The 14,422-nt window shown below is 37.4% G+C and overlaps 1 protein-coding gene across 2 annotated transcripts in view; it reads left to right on the forward strand.

Moving 5' to 3' along the window:
* The window catches only part of LOC306849927 (neurexin-3a-like), a gene marked incomplete at both ends in the record, with an annotated part of 262,700 nt that overhangs the window by 55,352 nt on the left and 192,926 nt on the right, over positions 1-14,422 (forward strand). For both annotated transcript variants that reach the window (XM_079385310.1, XM_079385311.1), the window contains 3 exons: positions 1,438-1,599; positions 9,720-10,158; positions 13,391-13,774. In XM_079385310.1, coding sequence (XP_079241436.1) covers positions 1,438-1,599; positions 9,720-10,158; positions 13,391-13,774 — 985 coding nt within the window. The remainder of the gene's footprint in view (positions 1-1,437; positions 1,600-9,719; positions 10,159-13,390; positions 13,775-14,422) is intronic.

The following is a 14,422-nucleotide window of genomic DNA, read 5'->3' on the forward strand; positions in this document are numbered from 1 at the left end:
GACAAAAAATTGAAGTGCCACAGGCTCTGTGGAGAATCCGCTGTTTCTTTTTCTTTTCCACCTTTTCTTACTCTCACTCATATGCTTTGCTTGTCTATGGATAACATTTGTTCAGACCCAGACTAACCACTCATGAACCATTGACTAGAGTCTTTAGTTTACTAACCAGAACCTAAACTAATGTGCTTCTCATCATGACTTCATTTGATTTTATATAATTTTATTAACAGCCCTTTTGTTCATTGTTTAATTTCCTTTCTTCCCCCTCTTCTCAAAGCATTCAGGTATTGGACACGCTATGGTAAACAAACTACATTGTCTGGTAGATATCATTCTTATTGTCCTTTTTTGGGTTTACCGTGTGTTTCCCTGGCCCTCTTTCTTTCTCTTTTTTGGGGTTTCATGGCTTCATAAAAAATTAAACAGACTTGGGTTTGTATTTCGGGGATTTCTTCCTTTTTTATTTCAAATGTCCTCATTCCATTTTCACCACAGCTTTACCGCTATTTTCTATCTTTCTTTCTTTGAACTTCCTCTTTGGCCCTTTTTTTAGTTTTTGAAGGCTTAGTCTCCCTCTTAGCCATTTACATTTTTTTTTTTAATCAAATACTGTCAAAAACTGGCAGAAGCTTTCCAAAACAAAAAAGTGACGAAAACAACAGTATGAAATACAAGAATAAAGAACTACTTCAGCACTGGAGCTCTGACAGTTGATTCCAGTTGTTTGCGCATGCCGCGCTGACCCATTCATGTTGGATCTACCCTTGTGTTACTAACACCTAAACTCTTGTCTGAGCAACCCACCATCTGCCCAGTGTCCTGTCCTGCCTGTATTGTGGTGTATGACATGACTTCTTGTGTCCTCCCTCATTATACCTCATCCTGGAGCTTTTGCTTTGGTCTCATATGTGGTGCTTCCCCTTGCATGTCATCTTGGCTTGAAGAAGATGCATGATTCCATGTTTGCCGTGGTTGTGTATCTCACTATTAATGTTATACGAGGAAAAAGACCATCTGACCTCTGTGTTGCATGCTCATTTGTGGTAGTATTAGCTCATTTTGGATCGCATGCATATGTATGTGTCAACTAACCCTGTGTGCACAGAATTTGAACTAAAAACAAGCAATTTGTCTATAGTTTGTACATAACACTAACCCCTCAAACTAATGTCCCAAACCAGAAAACCATTTCTAACACCATCAAAGATAAAGAAAATATGCCGACAAAATATTTTCTTTACCTGTCCTTTGTAAGTTTACCAATACTAGACAAGAACGGCCTACTAAAAGTCTCGAAGTGGTCTTTGGTACACAATCAAAGACAGACAGACAGCAACCTGCAAGATCGAAGCTAACCTATTCCTGGCAGAGCGTCCGTCACAGCCATGATGTTCATGAAAGGATTTTCCCCTCCCTTTTGTCATTCCTCCCAATCAGGTGACAATATCTGTGGACGGCATCCTGACCACAACAGGCTATACGCAGGAGGACTACACAATGCTGGGATCAGATGATTTCTTCTACGTCGGAGGAAGTCCAAGCACAGCAGACTTACCTGGGTCGCCCGTCAGCAACAACTTTATGGGTTGCCTGAAAGAGGTAGGTGGTCTGGGCAAACCCCGTTCTTTCATCTACATGCATCATATCACCATGTCCTTGTCTGGACTGAGAGGGAACAAGTTTGAATAGACCGTCCGAGCAGAATAATAGATGCAGTACAGCTTATCTTGTGAAAAGGATAGAGCAGACATCATACCCGTGGTGTGTTTCTCTAATGAAATTCGCTGGAGTTATACATTTTTGCTCAGATGCGAAATTGTTTCAGGCGTATTTAATTTGACTTTTCAATTGTGGTGAATCATTTGATTAAGGTTTCACAGGCCAGAGAAGAAGCTAAGGTGATTGGATGAGATGAGACTTTGCATAATGATATGCATCATTCTCAAAAAGGGAACCCCAAAAAGATTCTGCTGAACAACTGGACATGAAGACATCTGTAAATGCAAAATAAAATGTACCCACAAGCTGACTTTATAGGGTGAATCTCACAGAAAAATCTTTCATATTTCACCCCTAAATTAAAAAGAATTTTTTTTTTTTTTTCTGCGAAAAGAAAATTAATCCTATTTTAGGACCATTGTTTTTTCTTTTTTTCTTGTATTTATTTATTGTCATTTGTAACTTAGTTGTGATAAATTTAAAACCTAATTAAGAAATGTTTTTTATCAAAAGAAAAAAAATGACTGCAGTAAATGTAATGTGAATGCAGTAACGGTAAAGAAAAACCTTGTCATAAAAATTGTCACAATGCAAATGATCTTCGTTCTAACACCTTTTTTTCTAAACAAAGTATATATATATATATTTTTTTTTTTAGGTGAATTATGATCCAGACAGGTTTTGTTTTTGCTTTCAGTTCACCCTCTTATTGTTGTTGTTGTTATTATTATTATTACATTTTCCACATTACAGTAATTATAAATTTGTTAACAAAGTCGCTTGTAAAATGTTAATTTTCATCACTTAAAATGGAAAATGGAATTAGATTTAAATTAAAAGCTAAATTTAAAGGACAAAGACAAAGACAAAAAAGTAAATGTAATGTAATGGTCATGAAAAACCTTGTCATGAAAATCATTTAATGCAAACGACCTTAGTCCAAAAAAGTTTTTTTTTTAAACAAAGTATCATTTCTTTTTTTGAATTTTGGGGTGAAATATGATCCAGACAGGTTTTGTTTTCGCATTAATTTCACTCTCTAAGAGCCATTATAGTGTTTGCAGAAGTTAGATGTCATTCTCTTCGATCAGCTGTTCATTTCCACACTCCTCAGTTGTCAGGTCTGGATAACTTTATCAGTAAATGGACTGATCTTTAATTTAGCTGGAAATAGGCAATTACTCTGTTGCGCGGCTGCTGGTGAGATCCTCCATTAATTCATGCTGAACAAACAGCAGACAACAGAACCTCCTTTTTCACAGGGAGCGCTACAACAGCCTGCTATCTTTTAATGACCCGTCATCAAGCTATCACTGCCGTTTCCATCTCAGACCACCCCTCCTATCGCAGCGCTAAAAACCTGCAACATTCGGCGTTTGCGTAAAAAACTAATTTCATTCCCTCTTTACTGTGCTGAGTTTTAAAAAAACTGCTAACCATGTCAGAGATTACAGTAATCAGTCTCATATGTGCTGCGATTATAGCGAGTGCTTACATAACACTGCTCTGTTAGATAGGTGAACTGGATGCTAAGAGCTGCTCAAGACGAGATAGCAGAGCTTCTACATCCTTCACCCACCCAAGAGTGGCCATAATGATAGATACCTCCTCCTCACACTCTTTCTCACAGCTCGAGTCCAAGGATTAAAAAAATAAATTTTATACGCTTCTCAGCTTTTAAAACCTCACAAATGATGTGAAAATTATGTAGTTGTTATGGATCACGTGTGGCCGCTCAGACACATGGGGTTTGTAATATAGCATGAGACTGTGCCAACATCGGGATGTTGACACTTTTTTTTATTTATTTTTTTTATACATGCAGTAGCTACATAGAACATGCAAAAAACAAACATACAAAAAAAAAAACAGTTCCAGAATAGTATATTATATTATATTAATTTCCTTTTATTTTTCCTTTATTCACTTCACATTTTTGTCTGTTCTGGGGTATTTTTGTACTGGTAAACTTAAGTGATAGTAACTATTAAGTAGTAGATTGTGGTATTGTAGAGTGTACCACCCTGTGGCACAAGATGCTTATTGCAGCCATGTTGTGGAAAGGGTAATGCAGAGAGACACATTTAACACTGCTTTTAACTATGAACTGTATATAGGACAGAGGTTTCAAAAAATGGCTTTAAGACAGAAAATCAAAGCAATATGCACTGATTTCTTAATATGTTTAAGACCACAGAATTTTTAAAAATGAATTGATAGATGATTAGATGTTTTTTAGCGTAATTAACTATAGTTTTTTTTCTCTTTCTTTAAACAAAGCAAACACTTGCATAGATAGTTGGTGGCCCCCTCAGACCGCCTTGTGTCCCTCTTTCAAACTGAGCGTGAAGGGCAGTAATCAGGGTATGACGGGGCATGTGGCTGCACAGGGGTCTGCCAGCACTAATGACTGGATACTGAGCGGCCTGCACTGCTGAGCTGGACTCTGGCTCTCTTCCTTTGTGCTCTGCCATCACAATCAGTTTCCAGGATGTGTGCATGGTGACTGTCATTTGTCACTTTGCTGGGCCGGCTGGATGAAACTGCCCCTGCTCTCTGGACACTTGCTCCAGAGCCAGCACTGCTCTATGGATGCGAGACAGGTCTGAGAGCTCTGATGGATAGATTGACCCAGTCTCACTCACTCTCTCATCCTCTATCCAGCAGATTTGTTTCAGTAAGCACCGCAGGACTGTTAATATTTGGCAGAAGTTCAGAGCTGTATTGCTGGCCAGCCTGAAACAGCAGGAGTGGTCTTTGTCTTCTGTGTCAGACATGTAGTGTTCAGATGAAATTATATTTTAGAATATTTTGATGAAATAAAAACAAAGCATCAGTTAAAGTCATAGTTCACCCATTTGTCATTTACTCACCTTCATGTCGTTCAAAAGCTGTATGACTTTTTTGTTGTTGTTATTGTCAACTTAAATTAAAAGCTGACATAAAAATGTTAAACTAACTGAAACCTTAAAAATTTAAAACTTTAATAAACTCTACAATAGTATATAAATAATATAATTAATATAATAATATAGTATGTAATAATAGTAAAATAACACAAATGTTAAGAATTTATTTATTTTTTATATTATTTTTATTTTATTTCTTACATTTATTTATTCATTTTATTTTATTTTATTTTATTGTTTGTGGTCCAGAATATGGAGGTAAATGGTAACCAAAACTCTTTGATTACCAGATTATTCAAAATATCTTATTTTATTCACAGAAGAAAGACAGTTTTATAGGTTTGAAATTACATGAAAGTAAATTATGAAGAAATTTTAATTTTTTGGTCAACTATCTCTTTAAGTAGACCTTTATCGATAGTCAGTGTTAAATGGCTAGCTAGCAGCAATGAGCTGATGACAGATTTCCTCACAGGTCATGTGGCTAAATTGTTTGTTAAAGTGAAGATGGTAGGCTTCTCATGTTAGCATGCTCATTAGCATTTGGTTCAACACTCTTGAGCTTGTGAGGAAAATTATATTTGAATACAGTGCATGCAGATGAGCCGTGGTCTAGCAGAGGTTTGAACAAAATAAAACAAACTATGAATAAGTTGCAAACCAGACCGGCTGCCATTACGCCAACAGTGAAATGTTTGGCTGTGCGAGCCTTGACCTGTTATACCATGTTCAGCCAGACCATCTAGACCTTTCTGTACCTTGTTGCCCTAAGCTCCCATGCAAAACATCCACAAAGGGCCACCTGGCATGCTTGACTAGTGAATAATCTATTCCGATTTCCAAGATTTCTCCAGTTTGACCTGGGGGCTATTAATTCTTTGAGAGTGGTGGGTAGGCACTGTAGGCAGAGATTTATAGTAGAAGCAGACAGCTGTGGATGATGAATGCGGATGTCACTACAGGCCCAGCACAGGCAGAGAGGAGGCCGCAGACACAGAAAGTGCATATCCGCTCTTCCAGGTTCTCAGCACAACAGCATAGGCACTACAACAGAACCTTAGCTTCAAATCCAAGCAAATATCCCTTTGCTTATCTCATGCTCATAGCAGTCAGTGAGAGCAGACGCCGCTTGATTTGACGTACTATCTTTCACAATCCAGACTTTCAATCCACTGGAGTTCTGTGGAAAGACATGTCTTCAATATTTCATCGGCAGAATTGACACCCAGGTGCACAAAAATACAATATGTTGAATGGACTTCACTTCAAATGACGTATGAGTTCATTCTGAAACCTAGTAAGCTGACCTACTTAGTCAGCATCTTAACTTCACAAGCGCAGTGCATTCTGGGATTGTCTTAGACATAAAGTGCAGTGCTGCCATATAATTTGGCCTAAACAAATGATGGTGTCTGTTCTGACTGAGGTTTGTTATATCATGGGTTTTTGTCAAACATTTTGGTCCCACTTTATATTAAGTGGCCTTAACTACTAATCAATTGGTACAATGCACTTATTGTGTACATATATATTTTTACATTGTACTTGTATGCAGGGTGGGAATTACACAGTGACCATCGGGGGGTGGAGGTCAGAGCACTTGTTTTTGATGCAAGTACATAGTATTTAAGGCCGCTTAATATAAAGTGGGACAAACCTTTTTTTTTTTACAAAAGCCTTGGGAAGAATATATGGCCTCTCTGGTTGTAAATAGCTCAGCTGTACAACAAAGACTTACATAAGAAACGTCGCTCTATCCATCATTTTTTGTTTCACTTTTTCCAGTTTATTTCAGAGTCTGCAAGGCAAGATAACAACCTGATTAAATTTTTAGTCCATCCACACACTCAAACAAATTTCTTTCTGTGTCTCAAACCACTCAATCCTTACGTTCCCTCATGGCCGAATCCATAAAGCCGAGATAGCTCCACACAGACAGATTTTTGGAGTCTTCTCATGCCTATCTATAGATTATGTCTCAGTTACACTTGCTTGCTTGCTTTTCCTGCAAACTACACACCAGTTGTTGTTAGATAAAGCCCTGGCATTATATTCAAATGTCAGATTTCTATGAGTGCTCTATTCAAGTAACCCTTCTTTTCTCCCAGGGGAACAAATATTTGTTCTCCCCTGAAATGCTTATTTTGTTTGAGTGACATATGTTGCTTTTCCGTTATGGTTTGAACCAAAAGTTAATTAATGCAATTAAAGAATGTTTCTGCAAAGAGATTTAACAGTTTGGACAACTGAAATATGATTTGCAAGCTCGGTTACAGAATCAAGACTTAGAGAGGAGTGCAGATTTTTCACAGCTCTGAGCAGCTCATCAGCTGAATTAACCGGCTGACATTTCATGGGCCGCCTGAGCGCATCAAAATGACAATGCCATAGAACGGACCAAATTGCAGAGTATCAATTTGTGTCAGACACTATGGCTGCCCCTGGTGTTGTGGACAATTTGCGAGATGAAACATGATTTAGGTGATGAAAAATGCACCAGACAGGATAAATAGAAATGATAATGTTACAAATAACAGCAATCATTGTCTAATCAATGTCTGGCAGTTTTCAGTCATGTTGAAGTCCTCAAGGTCATATTTAGGACTGTGTGATGCTTGCGAGGATTCTGTGGGTAGCATACGATCTCTTTCTCTTTCTCCATTCCCGAATCCTTCATTCAGAGATTATCTGATGTTCTGATGTGTTCTACTTGATGTACAGCATAATGTAACAACGTGGCTGCTGAAATTTCAGCTTTACCATCATATGAATAAATAACAAATTTTTAAGTTTATTCAAATAGAAGACTGTTATTTAAAATTTTTATAATATTTTACAGTATTACTGTTTTTTTACTGTATTTTAGTAAAATAAATGCAGCTTTGGTGAGCATAAGTCTTCTTTCAAAAATATGTAAAAACAAACATACTGACCCCAAACGTTTGAATGGTAATGTATCTTTAAAAAAAAAAAAAAAAGATCTCTGTATTATATTGTTTCTGTGTGTGTATAAATCTCAATTTCCAGTTGATATAATATAGTTTAAGAAAACGGTCTATACAGTACATGATGTACCATCATGCCAGTATTTCAGACATGGAAGTCTATAATGTAGTCTCCAGTTTCTAGACAACAGAGAAATAAGTGCTTTAAATTTCTCTGATTCTTTCCATCGTGATGTTAGAGATTTAACAGAGCCAGTGTACGTCAATCTATCTGACAGCACCATGATGGTTTACCAAGGAGAAATACTGTTTTTGAAAGAACAATAAGAGACTGAAGCTAGCAGTTTTAGTCTTGTGGAGAAAAATTACGATGTTTGTATGAGATGTGAGGAACCAATGTATGGCTTTGTCTGAGAAATGGATCCCCCTCAGGGAGAATGATATTTATGATCTATCAGATAAGAAACACAGCAGAGGAGAAAAGCCTGGAAATCTCAGTGGCTTTTCTGCAGAAAAAGAACACAATCCTTCCATTCCGCTATGCCCTTCCTGCACCTGAGAGGATGTTTGATTTACAACCCGCAATGTCCAGGATTAAACTGTAATATCAGGGCTGGAACGTTTGTGTCGATTGCTTGCGCTCAAAAACAGCGTGATGTTCTAAAAATGTACACCCAATAAAAGATCTCTTTCTTCAGGAGAAATTAGCTAAAGCAGGCAATTTCACACCCCGGCGAATTTCTGCAGAGTTTGCAGGTACAGTATGCTCTAGACCAGTTTAATCTGTATTAAATGTAATGTATGGTCAGACCATGCAAAATTAGTACGGCAGAGAAATAGCAACCATATTAATTTGCCAAAAAATAGCCCAGATGGTCTTAAAGAGTAACCTGTTCCAGCTTTTCGAGGACAAAAGGATCTACAGCCGCTAACTGACCTAAAGAGTGTATAGATGAATCTACTCTGAAGAGAATATAATCAGCAGATAGCATACTACTAATTTCAACAGTGTCAGCTAGCCTTCGCAAGTCTCTGGCAACTGTTAGCATGATGACTTCAACCATCTCTCTAAAACACAATGCTGAATCGATGCTTGTCAGATGCCTTTACGTTAACGGGCATTGCGCAGGCAAACAATCGAACGCAGAACTTTTATAACAATCAACCAATGGTGGCATAAAGACCGCCTTCTCTGATGCTTGATAGACACCCTCTCATTAGCATGTTGAGCTGAGGAAAAATAAATACGGAACTACATTCAAAAATGAATAAACATTTGATGGGGGGGGACTTATTTCCCCCAACATTTGTTTAATTTATTTAATTATTTATTTTCTCGCACATTTAATTATTTATATATTTATTTATACAGGAATATGTGGATTTATATATTTATTTATGTATTTATTTTTGACATTTATTTATTTATCTATTTATGTATTATTTTGTGGATTTATTTATGCATTTATTTATTTATTTATTGTTTTTGCAGGTTTGGTCCTCCATACTGATGTACCTTGGGCTTGTTTATAATTAGACGTCCCACATTATGCATAAAGGTTATATAATTAACTAGAAATATTTAACTCAATCAAATAAATAATTTTGCTTTTAAATATCTCCTTGTATCCCTTTATTAGGATAAAAAAAAATCAGTCTTTCAATTTAAAAGCACGTGTGCATTGGAAAAAAGTAAGAATTAAGCCCTAATAAAACTAAGCACTTGCTCAGAGCACATGGTAGGTGTCTTGGCTTTAACTGACAGGCACTAGGACCCAGAGCACAATGTCAGATTTGGGAAGCAGGCAGGGGGCAGGACTTGCTTCCTCAGAGCTTTTGTGGCAGAAAGTGCCATTGCAGCTTTGTCAACCCATTACCATTGTTATCAAGAAAACCAGACCCACATGCTTGTGCCAGCACAGCCCGAGTCAATTACCATTGAGAGACAGTCATTTGCAGGCAGTGGCTGGCCTATTGGTATTATCACAGGTCATATTTGAATAAAGTCACCTTTCCTGGTCTCTCTATTTAGCATCCAGCAAAAAAAAAATGAATTTGCATATTCATATTCATTATCTTCGAAAGCCAGATAAAGATATCCCATATATCATCATCATTGAGTGATTCTTTGCTTACATCCATGCAGGTTGTTTACAAAAACAATGACATCCGGCTGGAGCTCTCCCGGCTCGCCCGCATCGTGGATCCCAAAATGAAGATCCAGGGAGATGTGGTGTTCAAGTGCGAGAACGTGGCCACCCTGGACCCCATCTCATTCGAGACGCCCGAGGCCTACATCAGCCTACCCAAGTGGAACACAAAACGCATGGGCTCCATCTCCTTCGACTTCCGTACCACCGAACCAAACGGCCTTATTCTCTTCACCCACGGGAAGCCGCAGGAAAGAAAGGACGCCCGTAGCCAAAAGAACACAAAGGTGGACTTTTTTGCTGTAGAGCTTCTGGATGGAAGTTTGTACCTGCTGCTGGACATGGGCTCTGGGACTATCAAAGTGAAAGCCACACAGAACAAGGTGAACGATGGGGCCTGGTATCATGTGGACATCCAACGAGACGGAAGATCAGGTCAGTGTGTGGATTCGCAGATGAATACACTCACACACACTTAAGTGCATTCTTTATTCCATGCTGAACACATTTAATAAATGCCTTTGATTTTTAATTTTGTTTTTTCAAAATCCAGTAAATTTTTATTGTATATCATTTTTATGTACTTTAACTATTTTATTTTAAAAAAAAAAATCCTAGCTTTTGCACTATTTTGTATTGCAGTAAAGCTATTGTTGGCACATTTGATAGCTTTTCATTTTTCTCATTTGTTCCTTTGAACAAATCTAAAGTTAAACGTCAATAGATATATAATAATAATAATAATAATAATAATAATAATAATTACTATGATTATTATTATTTTTTACTTTTATTATTATTAATAAAATGGAAATTATATATTTATTTAGCTTTTTTTGTTGCTTATGATAACAGGCTACAGTGTAGTGTAGGAGAAAAGTACTGTAGGTATAATAAGTGCTTTTTGTGCTAAGCCTTTTTTTGCTCCATATACATTGCTGAATATTATATGGCTGTTGATAAAGGAAATATTCAATATAGTAACCCAAAATCACTCCATAATATTTATGTTAGGAAAACAATTTGTTAGAAGCACAAAGCGAACCCGCTATTGTGGTTTTGCTGTTTCTTCGTTTGCCTTATGAAATAGACCTAAAGGTATTGAAAATGGCTTTGTACATCTAATTTGTGACAAAAATTACTAACATTATAAATGCAATTCAAGGAAAAAGTCTTTAAAATTGATTTCCATGTGGGAAATATGCTCTTAGAAATAAAGACATTACCCATAAATTGTTTCTCATTTTAAAACCAATTTTTAACTGAGCACATGAAGAACTCCCACTTTGTTTCATTATTAAATCGGTAGGATACTGTAATTGCTTGTTAGTTTTCCATAGGCGTTAAGCTCTGCAGCCCAAAGATAACAGCTTTAAACAAAAAGCACTGTGGTTAGTCACCAATAATGAACAGATTTAGTCCAAAGGAGGCTGACATTTTCATTTCATTTCACATCTATTTTGACAGAACTTTCTATTAGGTTTTATCCCCTCTATCTTTCTCCTTATCCTCCTTCACCTCTTTCTTTCTTTCATTGCCCTTGAATCGCTGGCACTCTGTTTCTGAATCGATCGACGACTACTCCATATCACTTCATAGCACAGGGCCCTTGGGAGGTCTTGTAGGATATCAATAATGCGAGGTTTTAGACAGAGCCATGTGGGTGACTGGACCGGTGTCAGTTCTGAAGAGATTATTCCCATTGATCCCTGGTTGCTCACATGGGATGCATTGTTTACATCTGTGTGTCTGTATGAGGGACGCCGCTTTACAAGATTCACACACTCCCCATGAGGTCATAAATAGAAAAAAATCTTCTTGTAGCCCCCACTCCTCCATCACTTATTCTATGGCTAGTCTTTCTATCCCTATCTTTGTCTCTTGTGGACAGGATAGACACAGGACAGACAGTCTTAGTCTGAACCCTGCTGGAATACGCAGTGCAGTAATTTACAGTACTTTAGTTTAGAGTTTAGAGTTTATAGTCTCTCCACATTAAAAAAAGCATTTATTTTATTTTTTGTTTATTTTATTTTATTATGCATTTTATTTAACATGACCTTCACTTAAAACATATTCATATATTATTTATAATATGAATTATTACATATATGTATGTCTCCTAACAGTTTTAGCATGTATATAATATTAAAGTATTTAATAATAATCTAAACTAGATTTTATTTTTTATACTTTGTTTTCAATAAAATTTTAGTTTGAAATCAAATTGCTCTTAAAGTTCTGATCTGTTTACATTTAACTTCACCTTTTTATCAGACATTTTTAAAAGAGAAAAATCACAAGCAATTTATCATACTTTTGGCAACAGAATCTAGTTTTAAAAAATTGATAGATAGATAGATAGATAGATAGATAGATAGATAGATAGATAGATAGATAGATAGATAGATAGATAGATAGATAGATAGATAGATAGATAGAAGTATTTGTACTTATCTTTATTTTTAAGTAAGTTTAGTACTTCAATTAAAAATTATTTTATTTCAGTTAGTTGCAAAGGCAACATTTCTAATGCATATTCACATTTTTGTTGAAGTTTTTTAAATTATTATTATATAGTATATTTTATTTATTTTATTGTAGCTGTATTTCAATAATGTGTTTTGTCAAATTAAAATTACTTTGCGTTTACTTTGACATTTTAGGGGTTAAAGGGGTCATATGACGCAATTTCATGTTTTCCTTTGTCTTTGGATTGTTGCAAACTGTTCGTGCATATATAAGAGCCGTAAAGCTGCAAAGATTAAAGTCTCAAACCCAAAGAGATATTCTTTCTAAGTCACTGTGTGGGAAGTTTTGCATAACACTGCCCAAATGTATACACCAAGAAAGGTGGTGTAACTTTTATTCTCGCTGTAGTTAAGTGAAGTGACATACTGCCAAGTATGGTGACCCATACTCGAAATTCGTGCTCTGCATTTAACCCATCCAACGTGCACACACACAGCAGTGGACACACACACACCGTGAACACACACCCGGAGCAGTGGGCAGCCATTTATGCTGCGGTGCCCGGGGAGCAGTTGGGGGTTCGGTGCCTTGCTCAAGGGCACCTCAGTCGTGGTATTGAGGGTGGAGAGAGCGCTGGACATTCACTCCCCCCACCTACAATCCCTGCCGGCCCGAGACTCGAACCCACAACCTTTGGATTACGACTCCGACTCTCTAGCCATTAGGCCACGACTTCCCCAAATTATTGGGGAAAGTACTGTTGCCGCCGCAGCAATGGAAGCTGATATGGTAAGGGGTGTAACATTTCCATCACACGCTTGAGGTATTCGGCCAATCACAACGCACTGGATAGCTGGCCAATCAGAGCACACCACGCTTTTCAGAACAATGAGCTTTGTAAAAATCGACATGTTTCAGAAAGGCGGGGTAGATAGGTGCAACAATAATGTACGGTATGTGGAAAATAATGTGTTTTAAAACCTTCAACTGCATAAACACATTGCATTACACCAAATACACAAAATAATGTTCTTTTTAGAAACGTCATATGATCCCTTTAATCATAAAACTAAACTGCTAAAAAACTAACTTGTAACGTCACTGGAGCACTAACAGTAACTGTGTGAATGTGTTTCATGTATTTTGTGGCTCATATAATCTCTGTCTCTTCTGATTTATTTTTTTATTTTTTCAGGCACCATATCTGTTAACAGCCGTCGCACTCCGTTCACCGCCAGTGGTGAAAATGAAATCTTGGACCTGGAGGGGGACATGTACCTGGGTGGCCTCCCTGATAGCCGGTCTGGCCTTATCCTTCCCACCGAACTATGGACTGCCATGCTAAACTATGGCTATGTGGGATGCATTCGGGACCTGTTCATTGACGGTCGCAGTAAGGACATCAGGCAAATCGCTGAGGACCAGAACGGTGCAGGCATCAAACCTTCCTGCAACAAGATGTCAGGCAAGCAGTGCGACAGCTATCCGTGCAAGAACAAAGGTGTGTGCAAAGAAGGATGGAATCGCTTTATCTGTGACTGCACAGGCACCGGTTACTGGTCCCGCACGTGTGAGAGGGGTGAGTTAGCTGCCTTTACATTTACCTTTCATTAGTTCATATTAACCTAACAGGCCTGGTTTCCTAAAATAAATTTTTTGCTTTGTTTTAGAATAAACCCGAGAGGTGGGTTTAATTTCAATCGCAACATTTGAATAAAAAAAAGAAGTGTTTACAATCACCGTCACGCCAGTTTGTTGAGCTTCTCACCTGTAAAATCCCATCTGCTGCTGTTTGTAAACAACGGATTAGCTCTCACATAATCAGTTAAACTATAAGCTCATTAATATCTCAGCACGTTGCTGTATGGAAGCTGATGTTCTCCCGGGTTTGGGGAGTGTTGCGTCTGAGTCAAACCCCTGATGATGTCATACCTTGGAAAAAGTCCAGCCGCTCATAAAGTACAGATCTTCAGATATCATAGGCAGAAAGATTTATAGAATTATTATTATTTTATTTTTTTTGTGTGTGTGGTTGTTTTATGTATTGTTGCAGTTTTGAGTCCAAGACAAATTTCCTGTAAAGGACTATAAAGTATAACTCTAACTCTAACTCATAGTCACATGAAAAATGAAGCGGAATGGTTTTGGTAGATGACAGGAGATTGGTTGTGGATCTTTTGCTCGAATCTGTTGGGGCTGCATGTTTGAAGGGCTCCATATGGGCCGG

Source organism: Barbus barbus (assembly GCF_936440315.1).
Source record: "Barbus barbus genome assembly, chromosome: 30".
In the NCBI taxonomy this organism is placed as follows: domain Eukaryota; kingdom Metazoa; phylum Chordata; class Actinopteri; order Cypriniformes; family Cyprinidae; genus Barbus; species Barbus barbus.